The sequence below is a fragment of the Conger conger genome, chromosome 7 (assembly GCF_963514075.1).
Source record: "Conger conger chromosome 7, fConCon1.1, whole genome shotgun sequence".
In the NCBI taxonomy this organism is placed as follows: domain Eukaryota; kingdom Metazoa; phylum Chordata; class Actinopteri; order Anguilliformes; family Congridae; genus Conger; species Conger conger.
The window spans coordinates 60,832,179-60,858,745 of NC_083766.1; the positions used below are offsets into that span (position 1 = coordinate 60,832,179).

At 44.3% G+C, this 26,567-nt stretch overlaps 4 protein-coding genes across 4 annotated transcripts; all 4 read right to left on the minus strand.

Annotated features, from left to right (window-relative positions):
• Positions 1–438: 438 nt before the first annotated feature.
• LOC133133545 (putative gustatory receptor clone PTE01) lies at positions 439–1,371 on the minus strand. The gene has a single exon (XM_061249644.1). It carries the CDS (start codon positions 1,369–1,371, stop codon positions 439–441), a length of 933 nt encoding a protein of 310 aa, XP_061105628.1.
• Positions 1,372–10,811: 9,440 nt separating this feature from the next.
• Positions 10,812–11,744, minus strand: LOC133133546 (putative gustatory receptor clone PTE03). The gene has a single exon (XM_061249645.1). It carries the CDS (start codon positions 11,742–11,744, stop codon positions 10,812–10,814), a length of 933 nt encoding a protein of 310 aa, XP_061105629.1.
• A 5,695-nt stretch (positions 11,745–17,439) lies between these two features.
• LOC133133547 (olfactory receptor 1500-like) lies at positions 17,440–18,372 on the minus strand. Its single transcript, XM_061249646.1, has one exon. It carries the CDS (start codon positions 18,370–18,372, stop codon positions 17,440–17,442), a length of 933 nt encoding a protein of 310 aa, XP_061105630.1.
• Positions 18,373–24,231: 5,859 nt separating this feature from the next.
• On the minus strand, positions 24,232–25,164 carry LOC133133548 (putative gustatory receptor clone PTE03). The gene has a single exon (XM_061249648.1). It carries the CDS (start codon positions 25,162–25,164, stop codon positions 24,232–24,234), a length of 933 nt encoding a protein of 310 aa, XP_061105632.1.
• Positions 25,165–26,567: the final 1,403 nt, after the last annotated feature.

A 26,567-nucleotide genomic window follows, 5' to 3' on the forward strand; every position in this document is an offset into this window, starting at 1 on the left:
CATTTTGGGAAACACACTAAAGCATTAAGGTAGAGCTTAAGGTACAATTTATGAATGACGTAGCATTAAGAAGGCTTCGGGAAACGCACCCCTAACCATTCTCCTCTGACTTCTCTCATTAAGAAGGCATTTTTGCCCATAGAACTTCTACTCACTGAATGTTTTTGGTTTTTTTGCACCATCACCAACAGTCAAATTCTTCCCAATTCAGATGTTTGGTCTGAATAGCAACTGAACCTCCTAGCCATTTCTGCATGCTTGAATGAAGTGAGTTGCTGCTATATGATTGGCTGACTAGATATTTGCATGAACAAGCCGGTGTACAGGTGTAACTAATTAAGTGGTCACTAAGTGTATATGACAGTGTAAGACACTAGTTTAACATGTAGATAAGAGCATCCATTATGCTGCAGTTGGTTTAAAAGCCACATTTTTTCATTACTGCAGCTGGGTTACTTTTGAATAAAGTATCTGCACAATCTTGGTCCTAAGTTCCTTGGTCTGTAGAGCATATATGATGGGGTTCATGTTGGCGGGAATGATGAGAAAGAGAAGTGCCGCCAATGTCCGGTAGCCGTTGTGAATCGGGAGACGATGCGAAATCATGACGAGAAATCCGGACCAGAGCATGATCAGATAGAGGACCAGATGGGAGGCGCAGGTCTGCACGGCCTTTCTGTTGAGCTCCTTGTTCTTTTTGGAGACACAGCTGATCAGGATCCTGAAATATGTGAAGGCCACGCTGGTAATGGACAATCCATTGATTATGGTAATGTGGGTGAGCCCGGTGATGTTGTTGATGCTTAAGTCCTGGCAGGAGAGCTTGTACAGAGATGAAATGTCGCAGAAGGCATTCAGAATAATGGAACGGCAGCGTGTTAGCCATACTGCGAGGCCCAGTGTGATGGAGTTCAGTGCGATCGATGTGCTCCATGCGGACACAGTCAGCTTAGCCACCATGGTGGGGCTCATGATGGAGGTGTACCTCAGAGGGTGGCATATGGCCACATACCTGTCAAAGGCCATGATCATCATCACTGTGTGGCAGGATATGCCATAAGTGTGGGTGAAGAAGGCCTGGGAGACACACCAGGAGTAGCTGATGGACGGGTTGGTGGAGACGATGTCCAACATCATTCGAGGCAGAACCACCGTGTTTCCCAGGACGTCATTGAAGGACAGGCTGAAGAACAGCAAGTACATTGGCTGCTGCAGGCTCCTTTCCATCAAAATAAGCAGCATGACCCCTATGTTGGTGGTCAGGATGATCAGGTAGGGGACCAACAGCAGGGCAAACGCTGGGTAAATGAAACGATGGGGAATGTCGATGCCCTGAATCAACAGGATGGGACTGTTGTAGGTTATGTTCATCACAGATTTCCTGGGAAATTCTGTCAGACTGAGAAAAGCAGAATATTATGCAGTGCCTAACTTCTTGAACATGGCTCCATACACCAGAACATGACAAATAATAAAACCATGAATATGAGGTTAAAGTTCAAACAGATTTAATATGAACTATGGGCCAATTTTGCAGACTCCAATGAAGCCTAGTCCAAGATGAAATTCTATTTTCAAGACACAACTCATATTCTAAGTCCTAGAAGTCCGTCAGGTTGACTTTCACATTTCCTTAATTAAGTTCAGAAAGCTGCTTGACTGGGTGCCTGAGAGCCTGTGTCCCAGAGCAGACCCTGAAAACAGACCAAAAACTGATGTGAAAACAAATATATATATATCAGAGAAATCCCATTATTATAACTGGAATAACTTATTTTTATTTCAAATGTCTGCAAGAATCATCTGTACTGTTCCCATTGCTCACACAATATCATCTAGTTTGAATCGCAGTAACTGAACCATTCTATGACTGTACTTGTAAATGTAAAGGTGTAAATACCTGTCTTAGGTTTCAGGTGAGCAGTCCTCTCTTCTTGACGGGTTCTCAGGTTTTATCCTGCCCTTTAGGGACCCTCCCCTCTCTGTCCTGTCACTCATTTAGGCAGGAGAGGACCGCCCCCACACTCAGTGATGATGTAATGAATTGAAACACGGGTGATGCTGCTTCTGACATATTACTGCAGTGTAACATGCAGCCTAGGGAATAAGAGCCACAGGTGCAGCCTCCCTGTGAGATACATTATTACTGCAGCAGTGTGGCATTTCTGTTCTTGGCCTGGATCCAATCAACATTTGTTATTCCCAGTTTCTCCCTGTGAGGGAGCGGGGGCGAGAGACCAAGAGCAACCAGGACGGGATCACAAAATTACAAATGAGAAGTTGAATAACCACTGATATAATCTTGGAAACCCTCACGAATGTGTGGGGCCACTAGAGGAGAGGGAAAAACATAAAACGGGAAAGAAACTCCCTGGTGAAATGCCAACTGAAACAAAACTGCAAAGTCTGTAGAACAGGGTATGTGCAGACTAGCACGGATTGCCCAAGGAAACGGGCGAGTCTCACGTGAAAAAAAAAAACTGAAAAAACACAACCAAAACTCCCCGCTGTTTCGCCAACAGAAAATTTACCTCAGAAATAATGTTGGTCAGGGAAAAACGAGATTCCTCAATGGAAGAGTTTCGATAAAGCTAAACCCCAAGAGGTGAACTCTGCCGCTAGCTCTTCTAAACAGAAGATGACTTAAGAAACTAAAATAGAGAAGGTCCAGGGGAACACCCCAACCAAAGTAGAACTACTAGTGCCTATGCTTCTAATTAATTCTAAAGAGGTAACGTAATGCCTTTCAAGACTAAAAGCAATTCAGTTCTCCAACCACATCTTTACCTCTTTACTCAATGTATGTGTCAGAATGAAACACCAAAGCCCAGAGCAGTGCCAGGAAGAGACTTAAATAGCTCTCCACGCAGCTGACCACAATCTGCAGTGATTATACCCGCATTCTGCATACGGAAGGTAACGTCTCATGCTGACCGTGGCCGGCACGCCCTCTCATGGTCTAGAGAGATGGAAATCCCGGGTTTTACATGTAGGCTGGGGAAAGCATGTGTTGTGTCCTGTTCTGGCATTAAGTGATGCCTAGGTGGCGCGAGAGAACATGTATGAGATTTAAAGAATGAGAATGCTTGGTGGGATTCGGATAAAGTTGAATGCATACTAATGGCGCCTGCTTTCTGACTGAACTTTCTACACGGTAAAATACCACATTTTGGCGACGAGGATGTCGGTTTCAGTACCTTTACCCACACGTTTCATGCCTTGTCCAGGTGAACCGTCCATTCCTTTCCCTACTTGGTTAAAAATGTTTGAAAATTACATGCTAGTTATCGATGCTACCAGACAGCTGGCCCGAGTTAAGAAACCGTGCTGTTCTTCTCCATGCGCTTGGCACTGAGGGACAAAGACTGTTTTATGCTTTACCAAATACAGGTACTACCTACATGTCTGCCGTTGAGGGTCTGAAAAAACACTTCGTTCCTAAAGTTAATGTGATTGCTGAACGTCACAAATTTCGCCAGAGAGCGCAGAGACCTGACGAGTCTATTAATCAGTTTCTTGCCTCACTACGTGAGCTAGCTGCTCCATGTGAGTTTTGTGCCATGGAGGAGCAAATGCTTTGTGATCAATTTCTAGAACGAGTTTCCAATACGCATATTTGAGATAGACTTTTGCTAGAATCTGACCTGACCCTGGCTAAAGCTATTACACTAGCTTTGCAGATCGAAGCTGAACAACGGAATGCTGACCTTCTTTCTGACGCTACTTCCACTGCTGCTGCACCCATGAGGCAATTCACAAACAGCCGAAAAATCGCCGCCCATGGGAAAAGAGGAAACCTGCTTCAATGACTGCAGATTCCGCGGTCCAATCTACCGGGAATCGTAGTTCCTGCTACCGTTGCGGATCCACCAGCCACTTAGCTAACAAGCCTTCATGCCCAGCGGCTAAAGTAACCTGCAACTCATGCGGTAAAGTCGGACATTTTTCCAAAGTTTGTAAATCTGCCCACAAGGAGGTACGTGAGGTAGTGATAAATGAACTGACTGTGCTTTACATGACTGATGCTGCACAGGATAAAATCCTCTGTACTGTTCAAGTGAAAGCTAATGAACATTTTCATGATATTGAGCTAATAGTGGACACAGGTTCTTCTGTTTCTATTATTCCAGAGAGCACTTACCAGACTCTCTTCCCTACATGTGTTCTTGCTGAACCTACAGTGAATCTGCTCACTTATTCAAGAGAGATAATACCTGTAAAAGGGTGTATGCATGCCACAGTACGTCATGATGGGTTTTCTACTCCAGGCTCGTTCACAGTGGTTAAGTCAGGCACTGCTCTGCTAGGGCTAGATTTATTTGTGGCATTGCACATGCTTATTGAGGGCAATAAAGTCATTAACTCGACAGGCCCAAATCCACAGGCTGCATCAGAGGCCCAGGTGCAGGAGATTGGGTGTGCAAAAGGATTTGTGCATAAAGTACAACTTAAACCAGATGCTGTGCCAGTACAACAGAAACTGCGGAGGCTTCCACTCTCGGTGAGGCAGGCTGTGAGAGATGAGCTCCAAGACCTACAGGAAAAGGGCATTATAGAACGTATAGACGCATCACCATGGGTCTCCCCCATTGCAGTGACCCAGAGAAAGGAGGGAGGAATGCCTCGCAGGTGTGTTGACTTCAGGGAGCCAAATAAGGCAATTGTCAGTGATTGTCATCCTTTACCTCATATCGATAAGCTGTTCGTTGAACTACGAGGAGCCACAGTCTTCACTACCATTGACTTAGCCTCTGCTTACCACCAGCTCTTACTACACCCAGACAGTCGTGACATAACTGCACTCATAACACACAAAGGCCTTTTCTGTTTTCGCCGGGTTCCATTTGGACTCGCATCCGCTCCATCTGCTTTTCAAAACAGGATGAACAAGTTTAACCAGACCTCTCTCAGTTTTGTAGGCCACACTGTATCCAAAGAAGGACTTCACCCTGACCGAGATCGGGTCAGAGCAGTGGCCGACGCCCCTGTCCCAAAGGACACATCCTCCCTGCGATCCTTCTTGGGCCTTGCATCATGGTACAGTAAGTTTATTCCTGACTTCTCTACCGTTGTTGAACCGCTACGGTTCAAATGGACTGCTGAAGCTGAGTCCAGTTTCTCTGATATTAAGAGACTGATATTGGAGAGGCCTGCCTTGGCTCTATATGATCCTTTGTTACCTACTTATGTGACTACTGATGCCTCCGACTATGGACTAGGGGGTGTACTCGCACAACTTCATCCAGATAACACAGAGAGGATTCTAGCGTTTGCATCCAGGACACTTTCACCTGCTGGAAGAAAGTATTCAACTGTCAAACGTGAGGCATTGGCATGTGTTTGGGCAGTAGAACGGTGGAGAGCATATCTTTGGGGACACCACTTTGTGCTGCGTACTGACCACCAAGCACTTACAACCCTGCTCACGTCCAAAGGGACTGGCCACGCTGGACTACGACGTGCAAGATGGTCAGCGAAACTGCTTCGTTTTACTTATGATGTTGCTTACCGTCCAGGGAAACAAAATGTGACAGCTGACTGCCTGTCCAGGCTTCCCCTGCCTACTACAGCTGATGCAGACGAGGAACCAGACATGGTGGCTACGGTCTTTCGACAATCCCTACAGGCCACCACTGCCTGTGAGTCCTGTCCGGAATTAACACAACTGCGACACCAGATACAGAAGGGCTGGCCGAAAAGCCGAAAGAATGTGTCAGATGAACTTGCTTTAATCTGCGTGATGAACTAGCTGTAGACAATTCACTTATCATGAGAGGTCCTGATCAAAGACTGCGTGAGCTATATTGGTGGCCACAAATGGACAAATATGTACAGAATATGATTGATGATGACAAAACAGCAGTGACTGCACCCGCACCACTTACACCTGTGGAACTGCCAGATGGACCCTGGAAAAAAGTGGCCATTGATATAACAGGTCCCTTTGAGTGTGCCAGGTGGGACTGCCATTATGCCATCACTCTTACAGACTACTACAGTCAATGGCCAGAAGTGGCGTTTGTCTCTAATGCCACAACTGATGCGGTTATTAGCTTCTTAGCGACAGTATTCAGCCATGAAGGCAATCCTTCTTACCTGGTCTCTGACAATGGATGTCACACATAAGTCACATGCACAAAGCATGTTTGCATATGCTCTCTCTCTCACTCTGGGGTTTTTGAATGGTTAAGTTGGCAGTTTGCCAAGTTATTTCCAAAATCCCATTACCTCTTTATTAACATTTGTTTATACAGGCGTAAATCAATAGGGGACAATAAAGCCTTTTGTCGTGGATAGGGAAGCAGTGGCCCTGGTTGTGTTTATTTACATTGGCCATCTTTCAAGAGAGGGCCATTCAGTAATGGTGAAAGAAGTGATGCTGCTGTGTCTTCGAGAGGCAAAATGGCTAACTGTGAAACTCGTCACTAAGCTTGAGAATTTCTTTCACAAAGAATGGGCAAAAAAAGAAAATTCTTGGAGTATCAGCTTTAATAAAATGATAGGGATTAATACGATTCTGTCATATGTCATCAGAGGTATGCGTGTATGTGTGTCATTTATCAAATTATATATACATATAGTAAAGAACAGTCCAAGAAATACAAATGTTACAGATTCACTGGTCAACTGACACGAAAGACAGTAAAGAATGCAGTAAACTGGGAGGGTGTTTTCTGGTAACAGATGGGGCAAGCAGAGACAACACAAATTGACATTCTGTGGGCCACCAGAATGCCTGTCTTAGATGTATAAAGTTGAGCAAAATAAATGCAAACTCCAGAGTAACAGACTCACTGGACTACTAAACAGGGTATGAACCCATTTACCAAGATCTTTAATATGAATGGCTTCTCTTTGGACAGTTTGTGCACTAAATGAAAACAAGTCACATCTCTCATTGATAACAACAGGACAGACAGTCCTACCTCTGTAATTGCATATTGGGCACATATAAAGTTTATTATATAAAGTTTGGCAAGTTGGGTGAGTTTTTGGAAATTTTTCAGCATTTAAGCTTATTTTTTTTCTTCCAATTTGGTAGCCAATTGTACCCCATCTAATTCAATTAGAGCTAGTATTAGATACACAGAATTATGCTACTCCACATCAGCCGGCCAAACTTGGCTTTTGGCAGGACCGAGAATCGAGCCCCGGTCCCCGGTGTGCAACTGCAGCGAACTGCAACCGCAAGTCTGCTGCATCTTAGCCTGTTGCGCCACCGCAGCCCCATCAGTGATACATTTCTAATTGTATTAGTTTCCATATCTCCGAGGCAGTGACCACTTTGAGGTATCTGTTACTTATTTCTGCTGCTGTGTAGCCCATCCAATCAAAGGTTTAATGTGTTGTTTGTTCAGAGATGCTCTGCATACCACTGTTGTAATTCGTGGTTATTTGAGTTACAGTCAACTTCCTGTCAGCTTGAACCAGTCTGGGGTGCGTTTCCTGATAACGATGTCTCTTAGCGCTTGACGAAGACTCTCGAAGGTATACCTTACTAAGGTTGTTTACTTCTCTATGTGTGTTCCCCAAACTATCACTTAGGCTGTTGCTTAAGTGATAGCGTCTACGTGCAATGTTATTAGGCCCATAGACTTGCTCTAAGATCCATTATGCACTCCATGCAGCGACTGTTTGACTGCGTTATGAGAGAAAGTAGTTTTATTTTTTAATAAAACACTGCAGGAATACTTATTGCATTCATCATTTCTGGTGGGAACGTATTAATAGAATTTAAAATGTACAAACTAAATTATCCAACCGTATATATCATTTTCACCAAATTCGATATACGGTTAGTGAGGCGGTTTCTGGCTACGCCATCTACGGTGCATCCGGAAAGTATTCATACTGCTTCACTTTTCCCACATTTTGTTATGTTACAGCCTTATTCCGAAATGGAATAAATTCATTTTTTTCCTCAAAATTCTACACACAACACCCCATAATGACGACATGAAAGAAGTTTTTTTGAATTTTTTGCAAATTAATAAAAAATAAAAAACTATGTACATAAGTATTCACAGCCTTTGCTCAATACTTTGTTGATGCACCTTTGGCAGCAATTACAGCCTCAAGTCTTTTTGAATATGATGCCACAAGCTTGGCACACCTATCTTTGGGCAGTTTCGCCCATTCCTCTTTGCAGCACCTCTCAAGCTCCATCAGGTTGGATGGGGAGCGTCGGTGCACAGCCATTTTCAGATCTCTCCAGAGATGTTCAATCGGATTCAAGTCTGGGCTCCGGCTGGGCCACTCAAGGACATTCAAAGAGTTGTCCTGAAGCCACTCCTTTGATATCTTGGCTGTGTGCTTAGGGTCGTTGTCCTGCTGAAAGATGAACCATCACCCCAGTCTGAGGTCAAGAGTGCTCTGGAGCAGGTTTTCATCCAGGATGTCTCTGTACATTGCTGCATTCATCTTTCCCTCAATCCTGACTAGTCTCCCAGTTCCTGCCACTGAAAAACATCCCCACAGCATGATGCTGCCACCACCATGCTTCACTGTAGGGATGGTATTGGCCAGGTGATGAGCGGTGCCTGGTTTCCTCCAAACATGACGCCTGGCATTCACGCCAAAGAGTTCAATCTTTGTCTCATCAGACCAGAGAATTTTGTTTCTCATGGTCTGAGAGTCCTTCAGGTGCCTCCAGGCCATATGCCTTTTACTAAGGAGTGGCTTCTGTCTGGCCACTCCACCATACACTCTTCCTTCTGGAAGGTTCTCCTCTCTCCACAGAGGAACCATCAGGGTCTTGGTCACCTCCCTGACTAAGGCCCTTCCTCCCCGATTGCTCAGTTTAGACGGGCGGCCAGCTCTAGGAAGAGTCCTGGTGGTTCCGAACTTCTTCCATTTACGGATGATGGAGGCCACTGCGCTCATTGGGACCTTCAAAGCAGCAGCAATTTTTCTGTACCCTTCCCCAGATTTGTGCTCTCGGAGGTCTACAGACAATTCCTTTGACTTCATGCTTGGTTTGTGCTCTGACATGCACTGTCAACTATGGGACCTTATATAGACAGGTGTGTGCCTTTCCAAATCATGTCCAATCAACTGAATTTACCACAGGTGGACTCCAATTAAGCTGTAGAAACATCTCAAGGTTGATCAGTGGAAACAGGAAATTTCTTAGTTTTTTATTTTGAACACATTTCTAAAAAACTTCTTTCATGTTGTCATTATAGGGTGTTGTGTGTAGAAAAGAAATACATTTATTCCATTTTGGAATAAGGCTGTAACATAAGAAAATGTGGGAAAAGTGAAGTGCTGTGAATACTTTCCGGATACACTGTAGCTATACGCCTTCTTTGGCATGTCGTGTTTTATTTACATTATTTTAATATCTTTGTCATAGTGCCTTAAATGACTTTGCAATCAGGGTTGATTTGGCAGAAGCACCATCACATTACTGGTGTAATTCACTATTTTCTATGATTAGCTGACGTTTTCAGTAAAAGCGCACCAATAAGCAAAACGCACCAACACAAAATCAACATTTTATTTTTTATTTTTATTTTTTTACATAAGATATGACGGAAAAAAACTGAAATAAGCGGTCCCACAGCTTCATAGCAAAGGAAATGGACATAATGTTACACGTAGCGCTGAATAAAGAAACATTATTTTCCAGTTTTAAGACTATGGTGTCCAAAAAAACCAAGAAAGAACTATGGTTAAACATCGCTCCAGCACACAGAGAGAGTGGGAAATCGTCAGTTTATGAATATCATTTAAAAGGCAATTAGGCAACATGCATCCTTCGTAATTTACAATTTTATTATTTGCATGTAAACAGTGACATTAAAGTGGTATTTTAGTAATATTATTAGCCAACTACAACTGTAGAATTATTAGTGTACATATTGCTTAACCGATTGAGATCTAACTAAGAGCAACAGCTGATTTCAGAGGCTTGCGGTCGTAACAGTGGTGGCCACATGCAGAGTGAGCTGACAACATCACTAAGGTATAGCTAAGAGCGGTCCAGAACAACCTTAGGAACATACGACGTACAGAAGGTATACTTAGCTAAGAACATTTTGGGAAACGCGCTAAAGCGTTAAGGTAGAGCTTAAGGTACAACTTATGAATGACGTAGCATTAAGAAGGCTTCAGGAAACGCACCCCTAACCATTCTCCTCTGACTTCTCTCATTAAGAAGGCATTTTTGCCCATAGAACTTCTACTCACTGAATGTTTTTTTTTTTTTGCACCATTCTCTGTCAACTCTAGAGACTGTTGTGTGTGAACATGCCAGGAGAACAGCAGTTTTTAAAATACTCAAACCATTCCATCTGTCACCAACAAAGGTCAAAGTCAAATTTCTTCCCAATTCAGATGTTTGATCTGAATAGCAACTGAACCTCATAGCCATTTCTGCATGTGTAGCATGGTTAGCTCAGCTAGTTCGCTAGTAAGCATGGTGAAGTGCAGTGAAAGCGAAGGCTGGAAGCAGGTTGTCACGCGACAACACTCCCTAATGACGTAACCCTCATATTCAAAAAGAACGTTGTTGCCCTTGGCTCAGGGCGAGTTCGTCTTTAGCTGACTGGTAATGCGTTCGTTCCACAAATATTTGGACAAGTGAGAGGCCGGGGTTCAAATCCCACCTCGGATTCAGGCAATTTCTCACCTGTTACACATGCTTGAATGAAGTGAGTTGCTGACTAGATATTTGCATGAACAAGCCGGTGTACAGGTGTAACGAATTAAGTGGTCACTAAGTGTATACGACAGTGTAAGACACTAGTTTAACATGTAGATAAGAGCATACATTATGCTGGAGTTGGTTTAAAAGCCACATTATTTCATTACTGCAGCGAGGTTACTTTTGAATGAAGTATCTGCACAATCTTGGTCCTTAGTTCCTTGGTCTGTATAGCATATAGGATGGGGTTCATGTTGGCGGGAATGATGAGAAAGAGAAGTCCCACCAACGTCCGGTAGCCGTTGTGAATCTGAAGACGATGCAAAATGATGAGGAGGTATCCGGAGCAGAGCATGATCAGATAGAGGACCAGATGGGAGGCGCAAGTCTGCATGGCCTTTCTGTTGAGCTCCTTGTTCTTTTTGGAGACACAGCTGATCAGGATCCTGAAATATGTGAAGGCCATGCTGGCGATGGACAATCCATTGATTATGATACTGCAGGTAAGCCCAGTGATATTGTTAATGGTTAAGTCCTGACAGGAGAGCTTGTACAGAGATGCAATGTCACAGAAGGCATTAAGAATAATGGAACGGCAGCGTGTTAGCCGTACTGCGAGGCCCAGTATAATGGAGATCAGAACGATCGATGTGCTCCATGCGGACACAGTCAGCTTAGCCACCATGGTGGGGCTCATGATGGAGGTGTACCTCAGAGGGTGGCATATGGCCACATACCTGTCAAAAGCCATGATCATCATCACCGTGTGGCAGGAAGCACTATAAGTTTGGCTGAAGAAGGCCTGGGAGACACACCAGGAGTAGCTGATGGACGGGTTGGTGGAGACGATGTCCAACATCATTCGAGGCAGAACCACCGTGCTTCCCAGGACGTCGTTGAATGACAGGCTGAAGAACAGCAGGTACATTGGCTGCTGAAGGCTCCTGTCCATCAAAATAAGCAGCATGACCCCTATGTTGGTGGTCAGGATGATCAGGTAGGTGACCAACAGCAGGGCAAATGCTGGGTAAATGAAACGATGGGGAATGTCGATGCCCTGAATCAACAGGATGGGACTGTTGTAGGTTATGTTCATCCCAGATTTCCTGGGAAATTCTGTCAGACTGAGAAAAGCAGAATATTATGCAGTGCCTAACTTCTTGAACACTTCCAGTTTCTGGTGTTTTGGCTCCATTCACTAGAACATGACAAATATAACCATGAATGTGAGGTTAAAGTTCAGACAGATTTAATATGAAATATGGGCCAATTTTGCAGACTCCAATAAAGCCTAGTCAGAGATGAAATTCTATTTTCAATACATAACTCAGATTCGAACTCCTGAAAGTCCGTCAGGTTGACTTTCACATTTCCTAAATTAAGTTCAGAAACCTGCTTGACTGGGTGCCTGAGAGCCTCAGTGTCCCAGAGCAGACCCTGAAAACAGACCAAAAACTGACGCGTGATTAGATAAATATATATATATCAGAGAAATCCCATTATTATAACTGGAATAACTTATCTTTATTTCTAAGGTCTGCAAGAATCATCTGTATTGTTCCCAGTGCTCACACAATATCATCTAGTACAACTTTGCAGTAACTGAAGCATTCTATGACTGTACTTGTTAATGTAAAGGTGTAAATACCTGTCTCAGGTTTCAGGTGGGCAGTCCTCTCTTCTTGACGGGCTCTCAGGTTTTATCCTGCCCTTGAGGGACCCTCCCCTCTCTGTCCTGTCACTCATTTAGGCAGGAGAGGACCGCCCCCAGATTCAGGGATGATGTAATGAATCGAAAAACGGGTGATGCTGCTTCTCACATATTACTGCAGTGTAACATGCAGCCTAGGGAATCAGAGCCACAGGTTCAGCCTCCCTGTGAGATACATTATTACTGCAGCAGTGTGGCATTTCTGTTCTTGGCTTGGGTCCAATCAACATTTGTTTTTCCCAGTTTCTCCATGTGAGGGAGCAGGGGCGGACGAAGAGCGACCAGGACGGGATCACAAAGTTAGAAATGAGAAGTTCGGTTGAACAGGGTAAATGCAGACTAGCACGGAATGCCCTCAGAAACAGGCAAGTCTCATGAAAAAATAACTGAAAAAAGGGGAACAAAACATTTTGGCAACAAAACATTGACCTGAGAGATAACATTGGTCAGGGAAAAACAAGATTCCTCAATGGAACGCCTCGCTCCAAAATAGGGAAGGTCCAGGGGAACCGCCCAACCAAAGACTAAAAGCAATACAGTCCTCCAACTACCTCTTTACCTCTTTACTTAGTGTACATGTCAGAATGAAACACCAAAGCCCAGAGCAATGCCAGGGGAAACCATGACACTCCCACTATTTCTCCAGGGCCTGCTCACAGTGGCGAAAGGAGCTGCTAGTAAAAGGGCCAAGCGAGCACCCGCCTGCATTGCTGTGCTTGGCCCCTGCTGGTCCTCTACTGTGAAGTGAAGGTTTTGCCATAGTTCAATCCAGCAAGCAATCCAGTCTCTTTGAATCTGAGCTGCCACTGGAGAGTGGCATGGCATGTACAGAGCCAGAACTACTGTCTTTGAAGGTACATCTATAAAGGATGAAGCGCAACCACCACTGCCAGCAGCTCCCATCTCCTCATGCAGTAATTGCATTCTTTGCTGAGCTAGCAACTGAGGAAGGCAACCACCTTCTCCCCCTTTTCAATTAGCTGCAACAGGACTACGTCAAGGCCCAAGTTGCTTGCATCAGAGTTCAGGTGAAGGGTTTCCTAGAGTCCAACAGGTCGAGCATGGGGTGGGGGGGTGACAAGTGCAATATGTGTGTTCACTAGCAACATTTCTAATGTTAAACCAGCTGCAAAATATATTTAGCCATTCTTTTATAGCACTAGAATGTTACACTCCGATCGTGACATGGGCCAATTCTGACAGAACTGCTCAAAAACGGTTTTGCGTTCTGCTGTAACATGTTCTGTGTATGACAGCAAACATACGTCACATGCACAAAGCATGTATGCATATGCTCTCTCTCACTCTGGGGTTTTTGAATGGTTAAGTTGGCAGTTTGCCAAGTTATTTCCAAAATTCCATTACCTCTTCATTAACATTTATTTATACAGGCCTAAATCAATACGGGAAAATAAGGCCTTTTGTCATGGTTTGGGAAGCAGTTTATTTGGCCATTTTTCAAGAGAGAGCCATTCAGAAATGGTGAAAGAAGCTGCTTCATCGAGAGGCAAAATGGCTAACTGTGAAACTCGTCATTAAGCTTGATAATTCTTTCACAAAGAATGGGCAAAGAAAATAACATTCTTGGTCTATCAGCTTTAATAAAATGATAGGGAGCAATACAATTCTGTTATATGTCATCAGAGGTATGTGTGTATGTGTGTCATTTATCAAATTATATATACATACAGTAAAGAACAGTCCAAGAAATACAACTGTTACAGATTATCTGGTCAACTGACACAAAAGACAGTGAAGAAGGCAGTAAACTGGGAGGGTGCTTCCTGGTAACAGGTGGGGCAAGCAGAGACACAACAAATTGATATTCTGTTCAAAGGTGGGTCACCAGAATGCCTATCTTAGATGTATAAAGTAGAGCAAAAGAAATGTTGCTGACTGGACAACTAAACAAGGTATGAACCCATTTACGAAGATCTTTAATAGGAATGGCTTCTTGTTTGATAAGGACAGATTGTGCACTAAATGAAAAAAAGTCACATCTCTCATTGATAACAACAGGACAGACACTTCTACCTTTGTAACTGCATATTGGGCACATATAAAGTTTATTATATAAAGTTGGGCTAGTTGGGTGAGTTTCTGGATAATTTAGCATTTAAGCTTGTGGTTTGTATGATTATCAGTGTAACATTTCTATTTGTATTAGTTTCCATATCTCTGAGGCAGTGACCACTTTATTAGGTATCTGTTACTTATTTCTACTGCGGTGTAGCCCATCCAATCAAAGGTTTAATGTGTTGTTTGTTCAGAGATGCTCTGCATACCACTGTTGTAATTTGTGGTTATTTGAGTTACAGTCAACTTCCTGTCAGCTTGAACCAGTCTGGGGTGCGTTTCCTGATAACGGTGTCTCTTAGCGCTTGATGAAGACTCTCGAAGGTATACCTTACTAAGGTTGTTTACTTCTCTACGTGTCTTCCCCAAACTATCACTTAGGCTGTTGCTTAAGTGATAGCTTCTACGTGCAACATTATTAGGCCCATCGACTTGCTCTAGGATCGATTATGCACTTCATGCAGTGACTGTTTGACTGCGTTATGAGAGAAAGTAGTGTTATTTTTTCATAAAACACTGCCGGAATACTTTAAAATATTGCATTCATCAAGACTTGTGGGAACGTATTAATAGAATTAAAAACCTACGAACTAAATTATCCAACCGTATATATATAATTTGGTGAAATTAGTGATACGGTTTCTGGCTACACCATCTAGCAAAACGCCTTCTTTGGCATGTCATGTTTTATGTACATTATTTTTATATCTTTGTCATAGTACCTAAAATGACTTTGCCATCAGGCTTGATTTGGCAGAAGCACTATCACATTACTGGTGTAATTCACTATTTTCTATGATTAGCTGACTTTTTCAGTAAAAGCTCACCAACAAGCAAAACGCACCAACACAAAATCATCCATCCATCCATCCATTATCTGAACCCGCTTATCCCCTCACAGGGTTGCAGGGGGCGACCCACTGCACCATCCGTGCCGCCTTGGCATAAAGATGTTTCATGATAATCCCACGTCAGAATATAGTAATGTTTTGTGTTATTCTGATTGGTTCAGCGCAACTGGTATAATGGTCTAGTTTTTGTAACAGTCTACCGTTGATATCATAACCGTCCAGGAGCCGAGGGGAAACTGGGCAAAAGCTGTCTCTGTAGGAGCCATTTGTGTTAACCCCCTGACCAAGGTCTGCTGGGGGTCTGGCTCTAAATTCCAGATGGTTGACCCATTTTTAGGGTCAAGAACTAAGGCCTGGATTTTGTAGACAAGGAGAAGAAACCAAGCAATCTGGGGTTTTGTCTCCTTTCCTTCAATTCACCCAAATCAGGTTTATCCAAAAGGTATATTACCATGAGAGGCACAAAACATATTTATCACATAATACGGTTGTCAGGAAAACTCTCAAATACATCTCTCTCCAGGTATCTCCAGTAAGCTCTCTGATTCAGACTTCCTTTGGGGGATTCAGACCATTGGCTCCCAAGACTGGGAGACTGAGATAAGGAGAAGATGGACTGTGGCTGTGGGGGTGTTCTGCGGGTGTTTTGGTTGAGGGGTCAGTAAGTCATGGGAAAAGAATGCGTCCATGACCCACCACCTGGACAGCTCCTATGGGAAAGGCTCAGGACACTCCCACAGTGCCCCCATTTGGGCACTTCTGTCATTACACCCTACACTTCTCCCCTGGGTTAGTGGTGGACTTTTTGTGACAACTACATCATAATAAAACATAAGGATAATCTGTTTGGTACGGATGTGATCAAGGAATCGGATGAGATACATTTCATACCAAATGGAGTTTAATAAACCATAGTTTTCAGTAACTCAACTAAACCTACAGGTCTAATTTTCCCAACTTAACAACCCCCAAGGGTGGGGGTCTAAATTCCAGATTTGACCACCCCTCCAGGTTAATTTATGGCACTGCCGCCTGGTTCAAACGTATGATTTGGCATAAAAGCAAGGGAGACAGACCAATCTGGGAAGACTGTAACCGGCTTCCCACACTATGCACGTTCCATATGTACGTTTTGTGTTTGTGTGTAGCCAAAGCAGGCTAGGTATGATTATTTACTCTATCTCTATTCTTAATTTGTGTATTTTGTAATTGACTATTGATATTCTAAAGCTAATAACCAGCTGTCTGCGAAGAAGTTATTTTGTTTGTAACTTGCATGATCTCTATGACTCTAATTCATCTTGTACCTTTTCAGCCTAAATTACGGCTGAATACTCAGCGGGACAATATTGACCAAAGACCAACTGATCAGTGGCTTGGTACTTTAGTGGTGTCACGAAGCAGGGAAAGGCAGCCAAGTTCGGCCCATGAAAAGGATTGGTGGTGCATGGCTCTTGTAATTTGATGCGAAGGAAACCCATGTGCGTTTCTATGCCGGTTCCTGTCAAGTTAGCTCGAAGGAGCCCTCTAAATGCATGCCGACCTGGGCTCGCAACTATCATGTCAACATAGTGCATGTATTGTGTTGGCTAGACCCTCAGCCTCTGAGTTCTCTGCCGAACTGAGATTCAGCAATAATGCTAATCCCGGGAGCATATATTGAGTAATAGTGGCGCACGTTGAGTGTAATCACTCCCGAGGTTTGCATATGTTTCAAACCCAAATTTCCTAAATTATATCTTAAATGGAGTCAGATAACGAAGGTAAATGTATTGGCCATACTGTGGAGATTCTTGGTCAGCCCGGACCAGTAAAGAACGGAAGGCAGAGTGGTACTACTGTCTTTGTAATGTGGTTTATTCATTGGCTGATCTAGACTCTCTGCATAGCGGTCATTATTATTTAACCCGACTAATCTTCTTCCAGCATCACCAGAAGGACAAGCATGCAAATACCTTCGGCCCTCACTAAATTCCGTCATTGGGATAGCGTGGGGTTTTAGAACCTCCTAGCCATTTCTGCATGCTTGAATGTAGTGTAGGTGTAACTTAATAAGTGGTCACTAAGTGTATACGACAGTGTAAGACACTAGTTTAACATGTAGACAAGAGCATGCATTATGCTGCAGTTGGTTTAAAGACCACATTTTTTCATTACTGCAGCTGGGTTACTTTTGAATAAAGTATCTGCACAATCTTGGTCCTTAGTTCCTTGGTCTGTATAGCATATATGATGGGGTTCATGTTGGCGGGAATGATGAGAAAGAGAAGTGCCGCCAACGTCCGGTAGCCATTGTGAATCTGAAGACGATGCGAAATGATGATGAGGTATCCAGACCAGAGCATGATCAGATAGAGGACCAGATGGGAGGCGCAAGTCTGCATGGCCTTTCTGTTGAGCTCCTTGTTCTTTTTGGAGACACAGCTGATCAGGATCCTGAAATATGTGAAGGCTATGCTGGCGATGGACAATCCATTGATTATGATACCGCAGGTGAGCCCAGTGATGTAGTTAATGCTTAAGTCCTGGCAGGAGAGCTTGAACAGAGATGCAATGTCGCAGAAGGCATTAAGAATAATGGAACGGCAGCGTGTTAGCCGTACTGCAAGGCCCAGTGGGATGGAGGTCACAGCGATCGATGTGCTCCATGCGGACACAGTCAGCTTAGCCACCATGGTGGGGCTCATGATAGAGGTGTACCTCAGAGGGTGGCATATGGCCACATACCTGTCAAAGGCCATGATCATCATCACCGTGTGGCAGGATATGCTGTAAGCCTGGCTGAAGAAGGCCTGGGAGAAACACCAGGAGTAGCTGATGGACGGGTTGGTGGAGACAATGTACAACATAATCCGAGGCAGAACCACCGTGTTTCCCAGGACGTCGTTGAAGGACAGGCTGAAGAACAGCAGGTACATTGGCTGCTGCAGGCTCCTGTCCATCAAAATAAGCAGCATGACCCCTATGTTGGTGGTCAGGATGATCAGGTAGGCGACCAACAGCAGGGCAAATGCTGGGTAAATGAAACGATGGGGAATGTCGATGCCCTGAATCAACAGGATGGGACTGTTGTAGGTTATGTTCATCCCAGAAATTCTGTCAGACTGAGAAAAGCAAAATATTATGCAGTGCCTAACTTCTTGAACATTAACAGTTTCTGGTGTTTTGGCTCCATACACCAGAACATGACAAATGAAGGTTAAAAATCAGACACATTTAATATGAAATATGGGCTAATTTTGCAGACTCCAATTAAGCCTAGTCCGAGATGAAATTCTATTTTCAATACACAACTCAGATTCTAACTCCTGAAAGTCCGCCAGGTTGACTTTCACATTTCCTTAATTAAGTTCAGAAAGCTGCTTGACTGGGTGCCTGAGAGCCTCAGTGTCCCAGAGCAGACCCTGAAAACAGATCAAAAACTGACGCGTGATTAGAGAAATATATATATCAGAGAAATCCCATTATTATAACTGGTGTAACTTATCTTTATTTCTAAGGTCTGCAAGAATCATCTGTACTGTTCCCCATGCTCAAACAATATCATCTAGTACAACTTGAATCGCAGTAACTGAAGAATTCTATGACTGTACTTGTAAATGTGAAGCTGTAAATACCTGTCTCAGGTTTCAGGTGGGCAGTCCTCTCTTCTTGACGGGCTCTCAGGTTTTATCCTGCCCTTTAGGGACCCTCCCCTCTCTGTCCTGTCACTCATTTAGGCAGGAGAGGACCGCCCCCACACTCAGTGATGATGTTATGAATCGAAACACGGGTGATGCTGCTTCTGACATATTACTGCAGTGTAACATGCAGCCTAGGGAATCAGAGCCACAGGTGCAGCCACCCTAAGAGATACATTATTACTGCAGTAGTGTGGCACTTCTGTTCTTGGCCTGGATCCAATCAACATTTGTTATTCCCAGTTTCTCCCTGTGAGGGAGCGGGGGCGGGAGACCAAGAGGGAATGGATCGGGATCACAAACTTACCAATAAGAAGTTGATTAACCACTGATATAATCTTGGAAACCCTCACAAATGTGTGGGGCCACTAGAGGAGAGGGAAAAAACATAAAACGGGAAAGAAACTCCCAGGTGGAAAGCCAACTGAAACAAAACTGCAAAATCCGTCGAACAGGGTAAATGCAGACTAGCACGGAATGCCTTTGGGAACAGGCAAGTCTCGTGAAAAAAGAACTGAAAAAAGGGGACCAAAACATTTCGGCAACAGAAAATTGACCTGAGAGATAACATTGGTCAGGGAAAAACAAGATTCCTCAATGGAACGTCGCTCGCTCCAAAATAGGGAAGGTCCAGGGGAACCACCCAACCAAAGACTAAAAGCAATTCAGTCCTACAACTACCTCTTTACCTCTTTACTTAATGAAACAGCAAAGCCCAGAGCAATGCCAGGAAGTGACTTACATCGCTCTCCACACAGTTGACCACAATCGGCAATGATTGATATACCCGCATTCCGCATGTGGAAGTTAATTTCATGCTGACCATGGCTGGCACGTCCTCACGTGGTCTAGAGAGGTAAAACCTGGAAATTCCATCTGTCATCTGGGGAAACCATGACACTCCCACTATTTCTCCATGGCCTGCTCACAGTGGCGAAAGGAGCTGCTAGTAAACGTAGGGAGGACAACCGAAAAATGTATTTCCGGAAATCAACATGAATATTATGATTAAAATCCCAGTTTAACCTTAAATTAACGTGATTAATGTGATGAAATGACTGTTTTTGTGGCTTTTAAGTGTTAAATGTTAAATGCTGGACCCCGACGGCATCGGAAAACAGGCAGATTTCACCCAACATTCCATTACATTTATGGAGCTCGAAAATGGTGACGCAGCAATAGCTTTTACTGGTTTACTTCACACGCTCTTACATGGCAGTTGGTGGCAGTTCGAACTCTCAGAATTGTGACTGTAGCCAGGTCAATATTTTACTACTTTTTAATAGTTTCAATGGATTTTGACAATAGACATGTCAGACTTCAATCATGTTAACGCTCTCGAGCGTGTGTCTACGTTTAAGTAGCAAATAACCGTGTTGTATCCTTCTAATGTAATTTACATAGCAACTGAACTCTCGGATCACACCGAATCACAGATAGCAATAAGATAAATTAATGACGATTCAGAAAATGTATAACTTTTAAAGATTTAAATAAATCCTATGGTGGGACTTTTGCGATTTATGGAGGGTGCGACAGAAATATTCGGTGCTGTTGAACGAAATCGAATGCGAATGCGTTCGAATGACCAAGTGCCGTTAAAAAGCAAATTTTATGGCTTTGTGCTATTCGCGTATGCTAGCTACATCATGCTAACCTCGTACAGGGATCAGTAAAGGCTTAGAACACGCTAGCACTTAGTTATTGTAAGTTTGATCACCTATACTGTAAAGTAAAAAAGTGGACAAGTTACGTTTTCTGCGAGAAATGTATTGGCGAACTCACGTGCACAAACAGCGGTCTACATTCTAAAACTCCACTTTGCCCTCCCTAGTAAAAGCGCCAAGCGAGCACCCGCCTGCATTGCTGTGCTTGGCCCCTGCTGGTCCTCTACTGTGAAGTGAAGGTTTTGCCATAGTTCAATCCAGCAAGCAATCCAGTCTCTTTGAGCTGCCACTGGACAGTTGCATGGCATGTACAGAGCCAGATCTACTGTCTTTGAAGGTACATCTATAAGGGATGAAGCGCAACCACCACTGCCAGCAGCTCCCATCTCCTCATGCAGTAATTGCATTCTTGGCTGAGCTAGCAACTGAGGAAGGCAACCACCTTCTCCCCTTTTCAATTAGCTGCAACAGGACTACGTCAAGGCCCAAGTTGCTTGCATCAGAGTTCAAGTGAAGGGTTTCCTAGAGTCAAACAGGTCAAGTACGGGGTGGGGGGGTGACAAGTGCAACGCATATGTGTGTTCACTAGCAATATTTCTAATGTTAAAATATATTTTGCCCTTCACTTATTGGTGGCCTCTCCAAGGAATCGGCACCTTAATGTGGTGGAGGGATTTGTGTGTCCCGGTTCTGGGAGCTATGTTGTCGGGGGCATTAGCATTAGCATTGTTAGCACTGGGTCTCCCAAGGCAAATTGGTCCCGGGTGAGGGGCCACACAAACACCAAGCTACCTCACCCAGAAAAGGGAAACTGGGGCCCCCTTCTGGAGCCAGACCCGGGAGGAGAGCTCATCGGCTCACAAGCCACCGGCTGAGTGCCACTGTGTAGGAGTTTCACCCGGGTAACAAGAGGGTCGCCTCTTTGCGACTACGTGTCACTGGGGGGAAAGCTCTGACTGTCGTTTGTGCTTATGCACCAAACGGCAGTTCAGAGTATCCGGTCTTCTTGGAGTCACCAGGCGGCATCCTGGAAAAGGTGCCGCCTGGAGACTCCATAGTTCTGCTGGGTAACTTCAACACTCACGTGGGCAATGACGGAGAAACCTGAAAGGGGGTGATTCGGAGGAATGGCCTGCCTGATCTTAACCCGAGCGGTATCTTGTTATTGGACTTCTGTGCTGGTCATGGATTGTCCATAACAAACACCATGTTCGAGCATAGGGTAGCTCATAAGTGTACTTGGTACCAGAGCACCTTAGGCCAAAGATCAATGATCGACTTTATGGTCGTATCATCAGACCTGCGGCCATGGACACTCGGGTGAAGAGAAGAGCAGAGCTGTCAACTGATCACCACCTGGTGGTGAGTTGGATCAAGTGGCCGGGGAGGCTGCCGGACAGACCCTATGAACCCAAACGTGTAGTGAGCGTGAACTGGGAACATCTGGCGGGCTGGGGCTTCGGCAGTTGCTGAAACAAAAACCCGGGTATGGGAGGAGTTCGGGGACGCTATGGAGAAGGACTTTACAAGCCATCCGGTCCTTTTATAACCAAAGTGAGAGCTGTGTCCGCTAGAGATAGGGTGAGGAGCTCGGACATCCAGAGGGACATCCAAAGGAGCCAATTGAGGTGGTTCGGGCATCTGATCAGGATGCTTCCCGGCGCCTCCCATTGGAGGTTTTCCGGGCACGTCCAACTGGGTGGAGACCCCAAGGTAGACCCAGAACCCGCTGGAGATTAAATATGTCTCCTGGCCTGGGAATGCCTCGGGATCCCCCAGGAGGAGCTGGAATCCGTTGATGGGGAGAGGAACGCCTGGATTACCCAGTTTAGCCGACTGCCACCGTGACCCGACTCCGCATAAGCGGGTGAAAATGGATGGATGGATGGATTATAGCCCTAGAATGTCACACTCTGATCCTGCCAGGGCCCAATTCTGACAGAACCGCTCTTGCATTCTGCTGGAACATGTTCTGTGTGTGACAGCACACGTACGTCACATGCACAAAACATGTATGCATATGCTCTCTCTCTCTCTCACTCTGGGGTTTTTGAATGGTTAAGTTGGCAGTTTGCCAAGTTATTTCCAAAATCCCATTACCTCTTTATTAACATTTATTTATACAGGCCGAAATCATTAAGGGAAAATAAAGCCTTTTGTCATGGTTAGGGAAGCAATGGCCCAGGTTTTGTTTATTTATATTCAGTAATGGTGAAAGAAGTGATGCTGCTGCTTCTTAGAGAGGCAAAATGGCAAACTGTGAAACTCATCATTAAGCTTGATAATTCTTTTCACAAAGAATGGGCAAAGAAAAGAAAAAGATCCATTAATCCATCCATTACCTGAACAGGATCGCAGGGGGGCTGGAGCCTATCCCAGCATACATTGGGCGAAAGGCAGGAATACACCCTGGACAGGGCGTCAGTCCATCGCAGGGCACACACACCATTCATTCACACACTCATACCTACGGGCAATTTAGACTCTCCAATCAGCCTAAGCTGCATGTCTTTGGACTGTGGGAGGAAACCGGAGTACCCGGAGGAAACCCACGCAGACAGGGGGAGAACATGCAAACTCCGCACAGAGAGGCCCCGGCCGACAGGGATTAGAACCCAGGACCTCCTTGATGTGAGGCGGCAGTGCTACCCACTGCACCATCCGTGCCGCCCAACACAAAATCAACATAATTTATTTTTTTTGTTTTTATATATTTTTTTAAAATAAGATATGGTGGAAAAAAACTGAAATAAGCGGTCCCACAGCTTCATAGCAAATGAAATGGAGATATTGTTAGATGTGGCGCTGAATAAAGAAACATTATTTCCCAGTTTTAAGACTACGGTGTCCAAAAAAACCAAAAAAGAACTAGGGTTAAACATCACTCCAGGACACAGAGAGAGTGGGAAATTGTCAGTTTATGAATATCATTTAAAAGGCAATTAGGCAACATGCATCCTTCGTAATTTAATATTTTATTATTTGCATTAAAGTGGTATTTTAGTAATGTTATTAGCCAACTACAACTGGAGAATTATTAGTGTACATATTGCTGAACAGATTGAGATGTAACTAAGAGCATCAGCTGATTTCAGAGGCTTGCGGTCGTAACAGTGGTGGCCACAAGCTGAGTGAGCTGACAACATCGCTAAGGTATAGTAAAGAGCGGTCCAGAACAGCCTCACGAAAGTACAATGTACAGAAGGTATACTTAGCTAAGAACATTTCGGGAAACAGCCTGAAACGTTCAGGTAGAGCTTAAGGTACAAGTTATGAACGACGTAGCGTTAAGAAGGCTTCGGGAAACGCACCCCTAACCATTCTCCTCTGACTCCTCTCATTAAGAAGGCATTTTTGCCCATAGAACTTCTACTCACTGAATGTTTTTGGGTTTTTTGCACCATTCTCTGTCAACTCTAGAGACTGTTGTACGTGAAAATGCCAGGAGAACAACAGTTTTTAAAATACTCAAACCATTCCGTCTGTCATCAACAAAGGTCAAAGTCAAATTTCTTCCCAAATCAGATGTTTGGTCTGAATAACATGTAGATAAGAGCATCCATTATGCTGCAGTTGGTTTAAAGGCCACATTGTTTCATTACTGCAGCTGGGTTACTTTTGAATGAAGTATCTGCACAATCTTGGTCCTTAGTTCCTTGGTCTGTATAGCATATATGATGGGGTTCATGTTGGCGGGAATGATGAGAAAGAGAAGTGCCGCCAACGTCCGGTAGCTATTGTGAATCTGAAGACGATGCAAAATGATGATGAGGTATCCAGACCAGAGCATGATCAGATAGAGGACCAGATGGGAGGCGCAAGTCTGCATGGCCTTTCTGTTCAGCTCCTTGTTCTTTTTGGAGACACAGCTGATCAGGATCCTGAAATATGTGAAGGCCACGCTGGCGATGGACAATCCAATGAGTATGATACTGCAGGTAAGCCCAGTGATGTTATTAATGCTCAAGTCCTGGCAGGAGAGCTTGTACAGAGATGCAATGTCGCAGAAGGCATTAAGAATAATGGAACGGCAGCGTGTTAGCCGTACTGCGAGGCCCAGTGGGATGGAGTTCACGGCGATCGATGTGCTCCATGCGGACACAGTCAGCTTAGCCACCATGGTGGGGCTCATGATGGAGGTGTACCTCAGAGGGTGGCATATGGCCAAATACCTGTCAAAGGCCATGATCATCATCACCGTGTGGCAGGACGTGCTATAAGCTTGGCTGAAGAAGGCCTGGGAGACACACCAGGAGTAGCTGATGGACGGGTTGGTGGAGACGATGTCCAACATCAATCGAGGCAGAACCACCGTGTTCCCCAGGACGTCGTTGAAAGACAGGCTGAAGAACAGCAGGTACATTGGCTGCTGAAGGCTCCTGTCCATCAAAATAAGCAGCATGACCCCTATGTTGGTGGTCAGGATGATCAGGTAGATGACCAAAAGCAGGGCAAATGCTGGGTAAATGAAACGATGGGGAATGCCGATGCCCTGAATCAACAGGATGGGACTGTTGTAGGTTATGTTCATCCCAGATTTCCTGGGAAATTCTGTCAGACTGAGAAAAGCAAAATATTATGCAGTGCCTAACATCTTGAACATTAACCGTTTCTGGTGTTTTGGCTCCATACACCAGAACATGACAAATAATAAAACCATGAATATGAGGTTAAAGTTCAGACAGATTTAATATGAAATATGGGCTAATTTTGCAGACTCCAATTAAGCCTAGTTTGAGATGAAATTCTATTTTCAATACACAACTCAGATTCTAACTCCTGAAAGTCCATCAGGTTGACTTTCACATTTCCTTAATTAAGTTCAGAAAGCTGCTTGACTGGGTGCCTGAGAGCCTCAGTGTCCTGGAGCAGACCCTGATAACAGACCAAAAACTGAAACGTGATGAGAGAAATATATATATATCAGAGAAATCCCATTATTATAACTGGAATAACTTATCTTTATTTCTAAGGTCTGCAAGAATCATCTGTACTGTTCCCAATGCTCAGACAATATCATCTAGTACAACTTGAATCGCAGTAACTGAACCATTCTAAGACCTTACTTGGAAATGTAAAGGTGTAAATACCTGTCTTAGGTTTTGAGGTGGGCAGTCCTCTCTTCTTGACGGGCTCTCAGGTTTTATCCTGCCCTTTAGGGACCCTCCCCTCTCTGTCCTGTCACTCGTTTAGGCAGGAGAGGACCGCCCCCACACTCAGTGATGATGTAATGAATCCAAACACGGGTGATGCTGCTTCTGACATATTTCTGCAGTGTAACATGCAGCCTAGGGAATCAGAGCCACAGGTGCAGCCTCCCTGTGAGATACATTATTACTGCAGTAGTGTGGCATTTCTGTTCTTGGCCTGGATCCAATCAACATTTGTTATTCCCAGTCTCTCCTTGTGAGGGAGCGTGGGCGGGAGACCAAGAGCGACCAGGACGGGATCACAAAGTTACCAATGAGAAGTTGAATAACCACTGATATAATCTTGGAAACCCTCACAAATGTGTGGGGCCACTAGAGGAGAGGAAACAAACATAAAACGGGAAAGAAACTCCCCGGTGAAATGCCAACTGAAACAAAACTGCAAAGTCTGTAGAACAGGGTATGTGCAGACTAGCACGGAATGCCCAAGGAAACGGGTGAGTCTCATGTAAAAAAATAACTGAGAAAACGGAACCAATACTCACCTCCTTTTCGACAACAGAAAATTGATCACAGAGATAAGGTCGGTCAGGGAAAAACGAGATGCCTCAATGGAAGAGCTTTGATAAGGCTAAACCTCAAGAGGCGAACTCCGCCGCTAGCTCTTCTAAACAGAAGATGACTTAAGAAACTAAAATAGAGAAGGTACAAGGGAACGCCCCAACCAAAGAAAAGTAGAACTACTAGTGCCTATGCTTCAAATTAATTCTAAAGAGGTAACGTA